General features: G+C 39.0%; 1 protein-coding gene across 3 annotated transcripts in view; it reads left to right on the forward strand.

The window, feature by feature from the left end:
- Positions 1-12,726, forward strand: part of MAP3K7CL (MAP3K7 C-terminal like) — a 47,299-nt gene extending 34,573 nt beyond the window's left edge. For all 3 annotated transcript variants that reach the window (XM_081572843.1, XM_081572844.1, XM_081572845.1), the window contains one exon: positions 11,614-12,726. In XM_081572843.1, coding sequence (XP_081428969.1) covers positions 11,614-11,794 — 181 coding nt within the window. In that variant the 3' untranslated portion in view covers positions 11,795-12,726. The remainder of the gene's footprint in view (positions 1-11,613) is intronic.
- Positions 12,727-14,171: the final 1,445 nt, after the last annotated feature.

Here is a 14,171-nt window from a genome sequence, read left to right on the forward strand (position 1 = left end):
GTCTAGTTCCCTGCAGAGCTCAACACCCTTTAATCTCTCTTTGTATCCCAGTCACTGAATAGGGAGCTGAGCATAGGATAAAATATGAGTTGGGGTGATTTACAGTGGCTGATTATTGGAGATCATTATATCCACTGTGTAGGCATTTTTAATTTGTAATTTGGTCTGTATTTAAAATATGGAATCAGTATCAGAAGTAAAGAATTGCTAAGATAAATTGTTAAAATTGAAAGTATGGTTTTATTTTATATTTGTAGATAAATGAACTTGCTCCTACAAAGGCTTTGTGCAGTTCATGGTTGTTGTTGTTGTTGTTGTTTTTAACACTTTACTGAAGTAGAAATTCATTTTGCAACAGATGTTTTTCTGAATGGTCTTTGTGTTTAGGCAAGATTGTTGTTCAATTGCTAAGTCGTGTCCGAGTCTTTGCAACCCCGTGGACTGCAGCAGGCCAGGCTTCCTTGTCCTTCACTGTCTCCTGCAGTTTGGTCAAACTCATGTCCATTGATTTGGTGATGCTATCCAACCATCCCATCCTCTGTTGTCCCCTCCTACTGCTCTCAATCTTTCGCAGCTTCGGGGTCTTTTCCAGTGAGTTGGCTCTTTGCATTAGATAGCTAAAGAACTGGAGTTTCATCTTCAGCACCAACTTCATCCTTCCAATGAATACTCTGATTTCCTTTAGGATTGACTGGTTTGATCTCCTTGCAGTCCAAGAGACTCTCAAGAATCTTCTCCAGCACCACAATTTGAAAACATCAATTCTTTGGTGCTCAACCTTCTTTATGGTCCAACTCTCACATCCATACATGACTACTGGAGAAACCATAGCTTTGACTAGACGGACCTTTGTCAGCAAAGTGATGTCTCTGCTTTTTAATACACTGTCTAGGTTTGTCATAGCTTTTCTTCCAAGGAGCAATAGTCTTTTAATTTCGTGGCTGCAGTCACTATCCACAGTGATTTTGGAGCCTGAGAAAATAAAATCTGTCACTATTTCCACTTTTCCCTCTTCTCTTTGCCATGAAGTGATGGAACTGGATGCCATGATCTTAGTTTTTGGTATGTTGAATTTTAAGCCAGCTTTTTCACTCTCCTCTTTCACCCTCATCAAGAGGCTCTTTAAAGAAAAAAAAAGACAGACACTTTTTATTTCCTCTTTACTTTCTACCAGTAGAGTGGTATCATCTGCATATCTGAGGTTGTTGATACTTAGGCAAATTAGAGTGGGCCAAATGGATTTGACCGAAGTAAATCAGCTCTTCATTTTTCAATCATTTGGATGAGAATTTCTTCCCTATTATTTAATAAAATGTGACTGATTATGTTGCTTCCGGTGATTGGCTAGCATAAGCTAAACACACAGAGAGATGCTAATCCAGGTGTTCTATTTTAATTTTAAAAAATTTTATTGATTTTTTGTGTCTTTCAAAAGGCTTACCCAAGTCTCTACTTAACAAATATCTACTATATGTCCTACACGGTCGTCACTTTCACAGAATTTATAATCTTGCACAGAAGAAAAATCTACACAAGATGACTTACAAAGCAAGATAAAATGATAGCAAACTTACGCCATAAAGACATGCTGTAAAACTTCCCAAAATTCCTCCTCTAAGAAGAGCCACGGACTCAGACTTTGAGAAGGAGCTTATAGTTCCTGGGGGGAGGGATGGGGGAAGGGTTAGTGAGGGAGTTTGGGTTGGATATGTACACACTGCTATATTTAAAATGGATAATCAGCAAGGACGTACTGTATAGCACGGGGAATCTGCTCAGTATTATGTGGCAGTCTGGATGGGAAGAGAGTTTGGCACAGAATGGATATATATATGGTTGTATACACACACACATACACACACACACACACACACACACACACACACACACACACACACACACACACACACACACACACACACACACACACACACACACACACACACACACATATCTATATCTCCAGAGAATGGATATATATGACTGGGTCCCTTTGCTGTTCACTGAAACTATCCAACATTGTTAATTGGCTGTATACCAGTACAAACTAAAACGTTAAAAAAAAAGAACAGCCACCATGTTCAGTTGAGCAGTGAATGTTCTATACCACTCTGAAAGGAGCACTATACATATTAACCCAGGTATTTTAAAAGAGAGTTTTTAAATGTTGGAGCCATGTGGGCACAGGTTAAACTGAACTTCACTCTTATCTCCAGAGGGGGTCTCCCTGGATCTAGTTTGAGAGACATCACAGAGGGGAGAGAAGAATTGATTATATATTATTTTAAATCTTGTCTGTTGGGTGGATAAAGAGAATCAAACATTTTCTAGGATTACAAGCTCAGCATGGGTGAATTTAATTTAAAGAATAATTTCTGGTTTATTGACCAGTGATATACAAACAGCTTCTTCTTACTTTCACTGGAAATTTTTCTCTTCTCAATTGAAAAAAAAATGACAATTTTACTGAAAATTTAAAAAATTTGCCAATAATTCTGACATCTTTGCAAAACTCCTACTATTATTTTTGTCTGTTTTTTTCTAGCCCTTTTGTATATGAATAAATATATTTATATAATTACAAATATAGTAACAAAATATGTACATACTTTTTTCAATAAGTATTATGAGCATTTTTATAGAACACATATAAATTTTGTGTGTGTAATGGAAATCCATAGAAATGAGATATTTTATTTTTTTTTGTTGGGCTATAAACTTGAGTTGGTCATTTTGTTATTGTTTTCTTTTTGTTTCCTCTGTTTTCTTTTTTCTTGTCATTTCCTTTGTTTTTTTCCTTGCCATCCTGTGGGTTAATTGAACATTTTTTAGGATTCCATTTTTATCTATGTTAGTATTTTCTTAAAAAATTGTATTGCAGGATAGTTGATTTACAATAGCTAAGTGAATCAGTTATACATATACATATATGCATATTCATATATATGTGTATATATATATATATATATACATATTTTCACTCTTTTTTAGATTCTTTTCCCATATAGGTCATTACAGACTTATTGAGTAGTCTGTGTAGTAGTATACTGTGGTATACAGTAGATCCTTATTAGTTATCTATTTTTATATATAGTAATGTGTATATGTCAACGCCCATCTCCCACAGATATTTTATGACATTTGAAATTTATCACTGAACTGTTTGCATGTCTTAAAAATGTGTTTTTGGGAATTCCTTGTCAGTCCAGTGGTTAGGACTCTGTACTTCCCCTTCAGGGGACCTGGGTTCAATCCCTGTTGAGAAATTAAGATCCTGCAAGTCATGAGACACAGCAAAAAAAAAAAAAAAAGAAAAAGTATAGTTAAACTATTATTAGTTCTACAATTAAATTTATAATTAGTAAAGTTTGCTTTGTGTTTTATCTTGTTCAGAGGAGAAACCACTGGTTGCTCTATGTATGAAAAATTGTGTTAGGTGCTGTAGTGTTTAAAAGTTTGGCTTAGAGGGGCTTCCCTGCTGGTTCTGGTTAAGACTCTGAGCTTCCACTCAATGCGGGGAGGGGATGGTGAGGGTTAGATCCCTGGTCGGGGAACTAAGATCCCACATGCTGTGGGGTGTGGCTGGGGTGGTGGTGGTGGGAAGATTGACTTAGAATATCAGAAAAAGAGGTAAACTCTTAGAAAATTTGGGTTGAAGAATGTTATGTAACAAAAGAAACAATTCAGTGGTTTTTGGTAGACTCAGAGTTGTGTGACCATCATCACAATTTTAGGACATTTTCATCACCCCCAAAACAAACCTGGTACACTGAGAAGTCAGTCCCCATCTCTTCCTCCTGGCAGCCACTGGCAAGCACTCATCTACTTTCTGTCTCTATGTATTTGCCTATCCTGGATATTTCAGATAAATGGAATCATGCGGTATGTGGTCTTTTGTGACTGGCTTCTCTCACTTAGTGTAATATTTCTGAAGTTCATCTATGTTGTGGCATGCGTCAGTTGCAGGCAGACCTTGGAGGTATTGCAAGTTTGGTTCTAGACCACTGCAATAAAGTGAATATCGCACCAGAGAGTCACACAAATTCTTTGGTTTCCCAGTGAATATGAAAGAACCTGCCTGCAATGCGGGAGACCTGGGTTCGATCCCTGGGTTGGGAAGATCCTCTGGGGAAGGGAAAGGCTACCTACTCCAGTGTTCTGGCCTGGAGAATTCCATGGACTGTGTAGTCCATGGGGTCTCAAAGACACGGCTAAGCAACTTTCACTTTTGCTTCACTTTCATGTTTATACTATTAATCTGTTAAGTATACTATGTAATCTATTAAATGTGTAGCAGCATTATGTCTAAAAAAGTACATGTGTGCATGCTAAGTTGCTTCAGTCATGTCCGACTCTTTGAGACCCTGTGGACTGTAGCCTGCCAGTCTCTTTGTCTGTGGGATTCTCCAGGCAAGAATACTGGAGAGGGTTGCCTTTCCCTTCTCTAGGGGATCTTCCTGACCCAGATACTGAACCTGCATCTCTTGCAGCTTCTGCACTGCAGGTGGATTCTTTACTGCTGAGCCACCAGGGAAGCCCAAAAATGTACATACCTTAATACAAAAACACTTTATTGCTAATAAATGCTAACCTTCAGAAAATTGTGGTCTTTTTACATAATAACATCAAAGATCATGGATCACAGGTTACCATTACAAATACAGTAGTAATGAAAAAGCTTGAAAGATTTTGTGAATTTCCCAAATGTAATACAGAGACACAAAATGAGCAAATGTTAAAAAAAAAGAAAAGAAAAGCAAATACAGTATCTGTGAAGCACAATAAAGCAAAGTGCAATAAAATGAGATACAACTGTGCTTCATTCCTTTTTATTGTCAAATAATGTTCCACTGTATGATTACACCACATTTTGTTTACAACAACAACAAATGGTTGTCAGTTGACAGACCTTTGGATTCTTTGCCCTTTTGGCTATTATGAATAATGCTGCTGCAAACATTCATGTAGAAGTGTTTGTGGGATGTATCTTTTCAGTTCGCTTTTACTAGGAGTAGAATTGCTGGGTCCTGTGATAGTCCCATGTGTAACCGTCTGAAGTGAAAGTCACTTAGTCGTGTCTCTGTGGCCCCATGGACTATACAGTCCATGGAATTCTCCAGGCCAGAATACTGGAGTGGGTAGCCTTTCCCTTCCCCAGGGGATCTTCCCAACCCAGGGATCGAACCCAGGTCTCCCGCATTGCAGGAGGATTCTTTACCAGCTGAGCCACAAGGGAAACCTCATAACCTTCTGGGGGGCTGCCAGACTGTTTCTGAAATGGCTGCACCATTTTATATTCCCATTAGAAATGTATGAATGATCCAATTTCTCTACATCTTTGCCAACGCTTATTATGTCTTTTTGATTTATACTTATGCTAGTGGCTATAAAATGGTGTTTCTTTGTGGTTTTGATTTACACTTTGCTGATAGCTAAAAATGTTGAACATTTTTTCATGTGCTTTGTGACATTTCTATGATGTCTTGGAGAAATGTCTGTTTGGATCCTTTGCCCATTTTTAAATTGAGTTGTCTTTTTATTATTGAGTTGAAAAAAAAAAGGATATATAATTTTAATGGCAAAACATTAGAAAAGGGTTTTCATAGGGGGAATACCACAATTAACATCTGATCTGTATTTCTTGTCTTTTTTTTTTGCTGCTCTGCATGGAGTGTGGGATCCTAGTTCCCCAACCAGGGATCAAACCCACATCCCTTGCATTGGAAGTGCAGTGTCTTAACTGCTGGACTGCCAAGGAAGTCCCTTCATGTCTTTTTAAAGTATTTAAAATGATGCGTGAGGGAACAATATCTCACTGAGGGGAATATATCGGGATGGAGGAAAATGGAGCGTAAGCAATTTGTAAAGTCAGTTTAGAAACAGCCCTATTTTGATTTGTTTTTAGTTATGGTATTTAATTTGTTTTGAAATTTCCAGCAGCAAGAGGTTTTTCTATTTCACCAGAAACATTTATTTCTTTGGGACATTCCTGTGTTACATTTTGGAACTCAGAGGTTTTTAACCTGTATTCTGGGGAAACTCTCAAAGATTAGGGACAAAGAGGGTGAGGGGCAGGGAAGGGCCAGATGGAGGAAGTTCAATTTTATGTGTTTTACTTACTTCACTTCAGGGAACAGTTTTCTTTCCACAGTACCACAGTTAGCAAACATTGAAAACCAAACCTCGCTTTTTTTCACTGCCAGCATATTTTTTCTGAAATATTTACACAGCCCTCAGAAAGTAGGTTTTTAAGGTTATAAAGAAACAGTGAATGAGGATATTTCTCCACAAGTGTTTGCAGGGTATGTAGTAATGAGGGAGCGAAATTCGACCCTCTTTCCTAAGATGTCTAATATAGATAAGATGGTTTTTGTGTAAGTTATAGGATTTGAGTTCATTTTCCAACGGGGGAGATATACTTCCTGAGACTAACTAGGTAATAGAGAATGGAGGACAGGGCTTGGTTTGCAGCAGGATTTCAACAAGTACGTGTTGGGTGAATGAGTGGAAAGACCAAAGAAGTGTCTTGACGCTTCACTTTGCTCCCAGAGGTGGAGGTGTGGTCAAGGGGATTCTTTCGTTTTAGGACTGAGCTTTATGCGAAATCCCAGTGTCCCAGATTCCATCAGACTATGAGGTTACACTTTCCATTCGTGCCCCAGTCAAAATGATTTGGGCCTTTAAAGAATCCTCCTACAAAATGCTGGAGACGCAGGAGATGTGGGATCAATCCCTGGGTCAGGAAGACCCCCTGGAGAAGGAAATGGCAACCCACTCCCAGTGTTCTTGCCTGGGAAATCCCAAGGACAGAGGAGCCTGGCGCGCTACAATCCATGGGACTGAAAAGAGTACAACCGGACTTAGAGACAAAACAGCAACAGCGGAATCACTAACAGTGCAGTCTAAATCTTTATTTAAACTAAACATCTCCCCATGATGGAGATAGTATTTTATTACTTTATTATTTATAATACTTTAGCTCCTAGGGGCTAACCTGCCTAGGATTTTCTTTTCCAAATAAAAATCTTTAGTCAGCTTTGAAAGTTCAAAGAGCCATAGTAGTGGTCTTCACAGAAATGGAGAAATATTTGTCCTAATGATGAATCTATTTCCAACCGCCTACAACATAAAGAATATCCTTCATTTTGGAATTACTTTGCAGAAAGTCTTAAAGTTCTTTCTACCAACTCACTAGGATTTCCCCTTTTCCTATTTGTTTTAGCAAATAAAACCTTTGCCAGGCATGAAGCTTAGGATGGGGACAACAGATGATCTCTGGTGCAGCCAAGGTTATGACCGTTTCACTGTTGAGGTACATCATGTGGAAAACTATGTAACAGGTTCTTGACATCAGAAATAAGATTCCTGTAATGATGGTCTTCTGCACCTTTATCAAACTCTTTTGAAGGGAATGATAGAAATGATAAATAAGAAATCAAATGAAGACCCTATCTAGTCAGTTATACATATTGACTTATTCTTCAGATCATCTATTTATAAGATTATCTTTATAGCTTGATGTGCCAGGATTTAATTATGAATTGCTAATAGATGAGCATCAATTTGTCTATATAAATAGGTCTTGGACAGGAGGCAACAGACATTTTGACAGTATTCATTAAATAGATGTATAATTGCTTATCAAATACATGAAACTAATTTAGAAACCTATCAATAGAGTCTTCTTGATTCCGGTAAGGAATAAATTATTATTGACTTTCTCCGACGCAAGAAGATTGGATTAGACAATCATGACCATTCCTTTTAGTTGTAAAATCTGTGATATTGTGATTTATTTTCCCTACCAGTTAAAACTGGTAATGGATGTCCTCAGGAGTTTTAAACAAGATCAGATATGGAACCTGTACAGTAGCCACTGTTTGTGTGACACAGTTAATTTGAAGAGATGAAAAGAAGAGAAATAGATGATCTGATGGATGAGGGATTTGGAGACATGTCTCTTTTTACTTATGTAAGTTTTACTGATCAATTTCTTTAAGATAGTTACATAAGAAACTGTGTGTGCATGCTCAGTCACTTCAGTTGTGTCTGACTCTTTGTGACCCTATGGACTGTAGCCTGCCAAGCTCCTCTGTTCATGGGATTCTCCAGGCAGAAATACTGGAGTGGGTTTCCATGCCTTCCTTCAGGGTATCTTCCCAACCCAGGGATCAAACCCACATCTCCTGCATTGCAGGTAGATCCTTTGCCGCTGAGCCAATGGGAAGCCCATAAGAAACTTAACTAACATTTAATTATTAATGTTTATTGCTTAAGCTGGAGAAGGCAATGGCAACCCACTCCAGTACTCTAGCCTGGAAAATCCCATGGACAGAGAAGCCTGGTAGGCTGCAGTCCATGGGGTCGCTAAGACTGAGCGATTTCCCTTTCACTTTTACTTTCATGCATTGGGGAAGGAAATGGCAACCCACTCCAGTGTTCTTGCCTGGAGAATCCCAGGGACAGCGGAGCCTGGTGGGCTGCTGTCTATGGGGTCGCACAGAGTCGGACACGACTGAAGCAACTTAGCAGCAGCAGCAGCATTGCTTAAGCTAAGTTTAGAGGCAAGAATCTTAAACATTTAATTGGAAGGATAGGTTTGATTCACAGCTGTTTCTTAATAGGTGTGTGACTTTTCCCAATTAGATTAAGTACTTTGAGTTTCTATTTCTTTATCTTTAAAACATGTGTTGACCCTGAGGTACCTTACTCTCCAATTATACTTAACCAACAAGTATTTTTTTGCAGACTTTATATTTTTCCCCCACTTTGGCCACACTGAACCTGATCAGGGATCAAACCCATAGCTCCTGCAGTGGAAATGTGAAGTCCTAATCACTGGATTACTGGGGAATTACCCATATTCTTTTTTAAAACCAGTTTTAAAAACCATTTTAAACCATTTAAGTATAGTTAATTTACAATGTTGTGTTAGTTTCAGGTGTACAGCAAAATTATTCAGTTATGTATATATATAAGTATAAATTCTTTTTCAGACTCTTTTCCATTATAGGTTATTATAAGGTTTGAGTATAGTTCCCTGTGCTATACAGTAGGTCCTTGTTATTTATCTATTTTATATACGGTAGTGTGTATATGTTAATCCCAAACTTCTAATTTGCCTTTGGGAGCCTTTGTATTCTAAACACCATGAAAGATTCAAAGATCAATTAGAGCCCAAAGGAACTTTGTGTTTATGCATATCAGGGTTCCAGGTTATCTTCCCTTTGTCCCTGTTGGGCTATTTCTTTCCAATGCCTGATTTTGCTCAGTGGTCACCAAACTGGGTACACAAGGTAGTCCATTGAATGCAGGAAGAAAATACTAGAACTTCTATTCTGATTTGCTTTTTGCCCTTTTTCTAAAGCAACTGTTTGTTTTGACAGTTTCAAATTTATAGAAAAGTTGCAAAAATGGTATAAAGAACTCCCATATTTGCTTTATTGCATTCACTAATTATTAAAAATTTCCCCAGTTGTCGTTTATTCTCCCTCTCCCAAAAACTGCACACTACTGGGGTTCTTTCTCTCTTAGAGAGGTAGGATTATGTATCTATGTATATCACATGTATATGTACAGATATATATGTGTATGTCAATATCATTATCTGTATCTCTATCATGCTCCATTGTCCTAAATACTTTAATGATGTTTTCTAAGGACAAGGGCATTCTGTCACTTGACCTCAGTACAATAATTAAAATTAAGATATTTAGCATTGACACAGTACTGTTATCTAATTCATAGCCTGTATTTAAATTGCATCCTCTAGTGGCTCAGCTGTAAAGAACCCATCTGCAAATGCAGGAGACATGGGTTTGATTTTTGAGTCTGGAAGATCCTCTGGAGAAGGAAATGGCTACCCATTCTATTATTCTTGCCTGGGAAATCCCATGGACAGAGAAGCCTGGCAGCCTACAGTCCTTGGGTCGAAAAAAGTTGGACATGACTTAGCGACTAAACAACAGCAACAACAAATTGCATCACTTTCCCAATAATGTCCTTCACAGCTTTTTTTTTTCCAGTCCAGAATTGCATATTGATTTTGTTGTCAGTTCTCTTTAGTTTTTTAACATGTAAAACAGTTGTTTTACATGTTTGTTTTTAACATTTTGAAGAGTACAGGCTAGCTATTTTTTAGCATTTCCCTCAATTTGAGATTGTCTGGTATTTGCATGTTTTGGAAGGAATACTCAGGTGGCGCTAGTGGTAAAGAATCTGCTTGCTAATGCAGGAGACGTGAGACGTGGGTTCAATCCCAGGGTGGGGAAGATCCCCTGGAGGAGCATGATAACCCACTCCAGTATTCTTGCTTGGAGAATCCCATGGACAGAGGAGCCTGCAGGGCTGCAGTCCATAGGGTCACAGAGAGTTACCCATGACTGAAGTGACTTAGCACAGCATGCACACACCACAGAAAAGATGTGGGGTCTTTTGTGATACATGCAACATCTACTGATCTCGTTACTAGAAAGGTCAAGTTTGATCACTTGGTTAAAGTGGTCTTCCAGGTCTCTGCACTTTTTCCTACAGAGGAAGAAGAAATGTGACATACCCTAATATGGAGGTAGAGGAGAATTCAGTTAAATCTCTTTAGGATTAACTGACACATGTAAGGGAATTGGACCTGTTTTGAGTTGTCATGTTTATTAATGGATTCCTAGGTGGCGCTAGTGGTAAAGAATCCACCTGCCAATGCAGGAGATGCAAGGCATGTAGGCTCGGTCTCTGGATTGGGAAGATGCCCTGCAATAGGAAATGGCAACCTACTCCAGGATTCTTACCTAGGAAATTCCATGGAGGGAAGAGCCTGGCAGGCTACAGTCCATGGGATGGCGTGCCCTTCACCCCGCCCCTCCGCCCCTCTGCCCCAGTTTATTAAATCTAAACATGGACTACAAATTTTTAGTTCCTTATTATGTGTATTTACATCAATGAATTACTTACACATATTTACTGAAAATTGATTTTAAGGTGTTATCACTACAGTCTCCTTCCAATAACCTTAGCCTGCTTCATGAATTCTCAAGTCAGACTCGCACAAAATGTAGATACATCATTTTGTAGTTAAAGTGACAAGATATACATAAGGACTAGAGAAAGACATGGAAAATAAAACCTGCAGGAAGCAACTGGAATTTCTTAGTTCAAAGAAACTTAGTCAAGGTTTGTTAAAATCAGAAAACAAAAGAAGTAATATCTGAACTTGGAGGACAAAACTTATTAATAGATAAGGGATAAACTATAGGCCCTCTACCCTTAAGGCAATAGCATCTTAAGTTGTAAACAAATTTTCCTGCTTTTTTCCTCCAAAATAGTGGTAACATTTACAGTTTGTTGAACTCTTTAAAGGATCGCCTTTCCGACTGTCGATGGACTTACTGAGCTTTTTGAAAGTATTTTGGATATACCTAATAGAGGTGCTGGAATAAAATAAAGGGAGCTAACATTTGTGAAGCTGGAAAAATGAAAGTAAGTCATTGGAGAAGCAGAGATGGGTCAGATTTAGCAGAGTGGAATGACATATTCGGCTTCCAGTGTGCCGTTGCTGTGTAATTTAATTTGTTTCATTACGTTTTGTGCTTCTGCCTCACCTGCCCCGTGCATCTTCAGAAAGGAGCTCATTGCCAAGCTGGATCAGGCAGAAAAGGAGAAGCTGGACGCTGCTCAGCTGGCTCGGGAATTCGAGGCACTGACGGAGGAGAATCGGACACTGAAGCTGGCCCAGTCCCAGTGTGTAGAACAACTGGAGAAACTGAGAATACAGTATCAGAAGAGACAGGGCTCGTCCTAACTTGACATGATTCAATGTGAGCATAAGAGGTTGGTGACTGCTATGCACTGGCCAAAACATTTTTTATTTTAAAGGGATAGCGAGTAAAATCTGTTGCTTCTCCTTATTACACACATGGCCAAGGTCTATACTAATGATTTTCATGCTTGCCAATCTAGTTGGACAGAAGGGCTATTTTCTTTTAAGTAAAATAATGAAAGCAAGTCTTTACCAGATGTTTTTAGAGATCATAATTCATTTCAAAACCTTTTTTTCCCCTTATTAAGCAAGATATGATCATACTGTATATATCCAGGTAGAAAATCATAGAGAACATTGACTGTTGCTACTAAGAATCGCGAGCAGAATTCAGCCGTGAAACAGACTAGTAAGACGCTCACTGCAGTTTCACATCGGTGTATTTTTAAATTTCATGTCTTTAATATTTCAACTGTGCTCCAACGTGAACTGTCAGATACTTCACTGCATATATTTATGTTCACCAGTTAGGTTTAATCCCTCAATGATTGATTGCACTAAGAATACACGGTTGCATATCATAAAAGCTTTCTCATGAAAATATTAGCAGCAAGCATGTTTGTGTCAGAGCACATTTGCAGTGCTAACTTGCTGTTGTAATAAAAAACTGATAAAGGTGCATTTTCTTCATGCCATGTTACCTCCTGGTAAACATTTCTGCCTTTGCTTGTGTGTGTTCTGGGGGAAATGGAAAGGTATGGTTTGGACATTACTTTGGTGAGTTCCCATGTAAACATCAGTAAAATTCTAACTACCCCTCTGCTTTGGATTTAAGGAGATGTTTTGGGTCAATGATGACTAATAAGAATACATGAGTAAATTCAGGATTAATTTCCCCAAATTGATCTCTTTGTTTTATGTCCATTTCTATTCTTGTAACTTCTTTTTCATTAAACATGGATCAAAACTCTCAAGTCTGTATTTTTTCCTTTTCTTAACCTTAATTTATGCTAAAAGTTGGCATAAGCTAACCCTAGTCAGAATTTGCTCTTGGTTGTATTTGCAAGTGCCAAAAAAGCAGCCAAGTCTCTTTTCTTGGTAAGATTGTGGTTTCTCATATAAATAATTTAGAACTCTATCCTAAAATGATGCATTAATGTCTTAAAGTATTTACCCAGAAAGCAAAACAGAATAGTTGATTAAAGCACTAAGATGGCCTGGGGTAGACCAGTTGTTATTAACTGGGGTTGATGCCTTCAAGGGACATTTGGCAAATTCTAGTTGTTGTCACGACTAGGATGGGGGGGTGCTACTTGCATTTAGAGAGTAGAGGCCAGGGATGCTGCTGGACATCCCACCATGCACAGGACAACATCACAACAATGAAGAATTGTTTGGCCCAGGCTTTGTTTATGGCTCAACTAGTAAAGAATCCGCCTGCAATGCGGGAGACCTGGGTTTGATCCCTGGGTTGGGAAGATCCCCTGGAGAAGGGAAAGCCTATCCACTCCAGTATTCTGGCCTAGAGAATTCCATGGACTGTATAGGCCATGAGGTCACAAAGAGTCAGACATGACTGAGCGACTTTCACTTGGGCTTCCCTCATAGCTCAGTTGGTAAAGAATCCGCCTGCAATGCAGGAGACCCCAGTTTGATTCCTGGGTTGGGAAGATCACCTGGCGAAGGGATTGGCTACCTACTCCAGTATTCTTGGGCTTCCCTTGTGGCTCAGCTGGTAAAGAATCCTCCTGCAATGTGGGAGACCTGGATTCGATCATTGGGTTGGGAAGATCCCCTGGAGAAGAGAAAGGCTACCCACTCCAGGATTCTGGCCTTTAGAATTACATGGACTCTATAGTCAGACGCGACTGAGCGACTTTCACGTTCACTTTCAATGTGCCAATGGCACCTTAGAGTCAGACGCGACTGAGCGACTTTCACGTTCACTTTCAATGTGCCAATGGCACCTTAGACTAATCACTGGACAGTTGGGCAAATGCCAAGTGGAAACATGATGCAGGGCCATGGGTTTATTGTCATGTGGTGTGTTTTCATAAGGTCCTTAGCATCCTCAGCCTCAGCCTTCTCATTTGTAAAATGAAGCTTTTTGACAGATCTCAAATTTGAAATGTTATGTGAGCCTATTCACCCTTAAGCTGCTTTGTAGAGTGCAGAGTACTCAGCTTGGGGCTCTGTGATGACCTGGATGGGTGGGATGGGGGGAGGGTGAGAGGGAGGTCCAAGAAGGAGGGGATGTAGGTATACATATGGCTGATCTGCTTCGTTGTACAGCAGAAACCAACATTGTAAGGCAGCTATACCCCAATTAAAACAACAACAAAAATAAAATGCCAAAGATAGCAAAAGCAAAACAAAACAAACATTTAAACCAAAGGTGAAAGTCCCTATTATCCTGTTA

Source organism: Giraffa tippelskirchi, chromosome 2 (assembly GCF_054371585.1).
Source record: "Giraffa tippelskirchi isolate mGirTip1 chromosome 2, T2T-mGirTip1v1.2.pri, whole genome shotgun sequence".
NCBI lineage: Eukaryota > Metazoa > Chordata > Mammalia > Artiodactyla > Giraffidae > Giraffa > Giraffa tippelskirchi.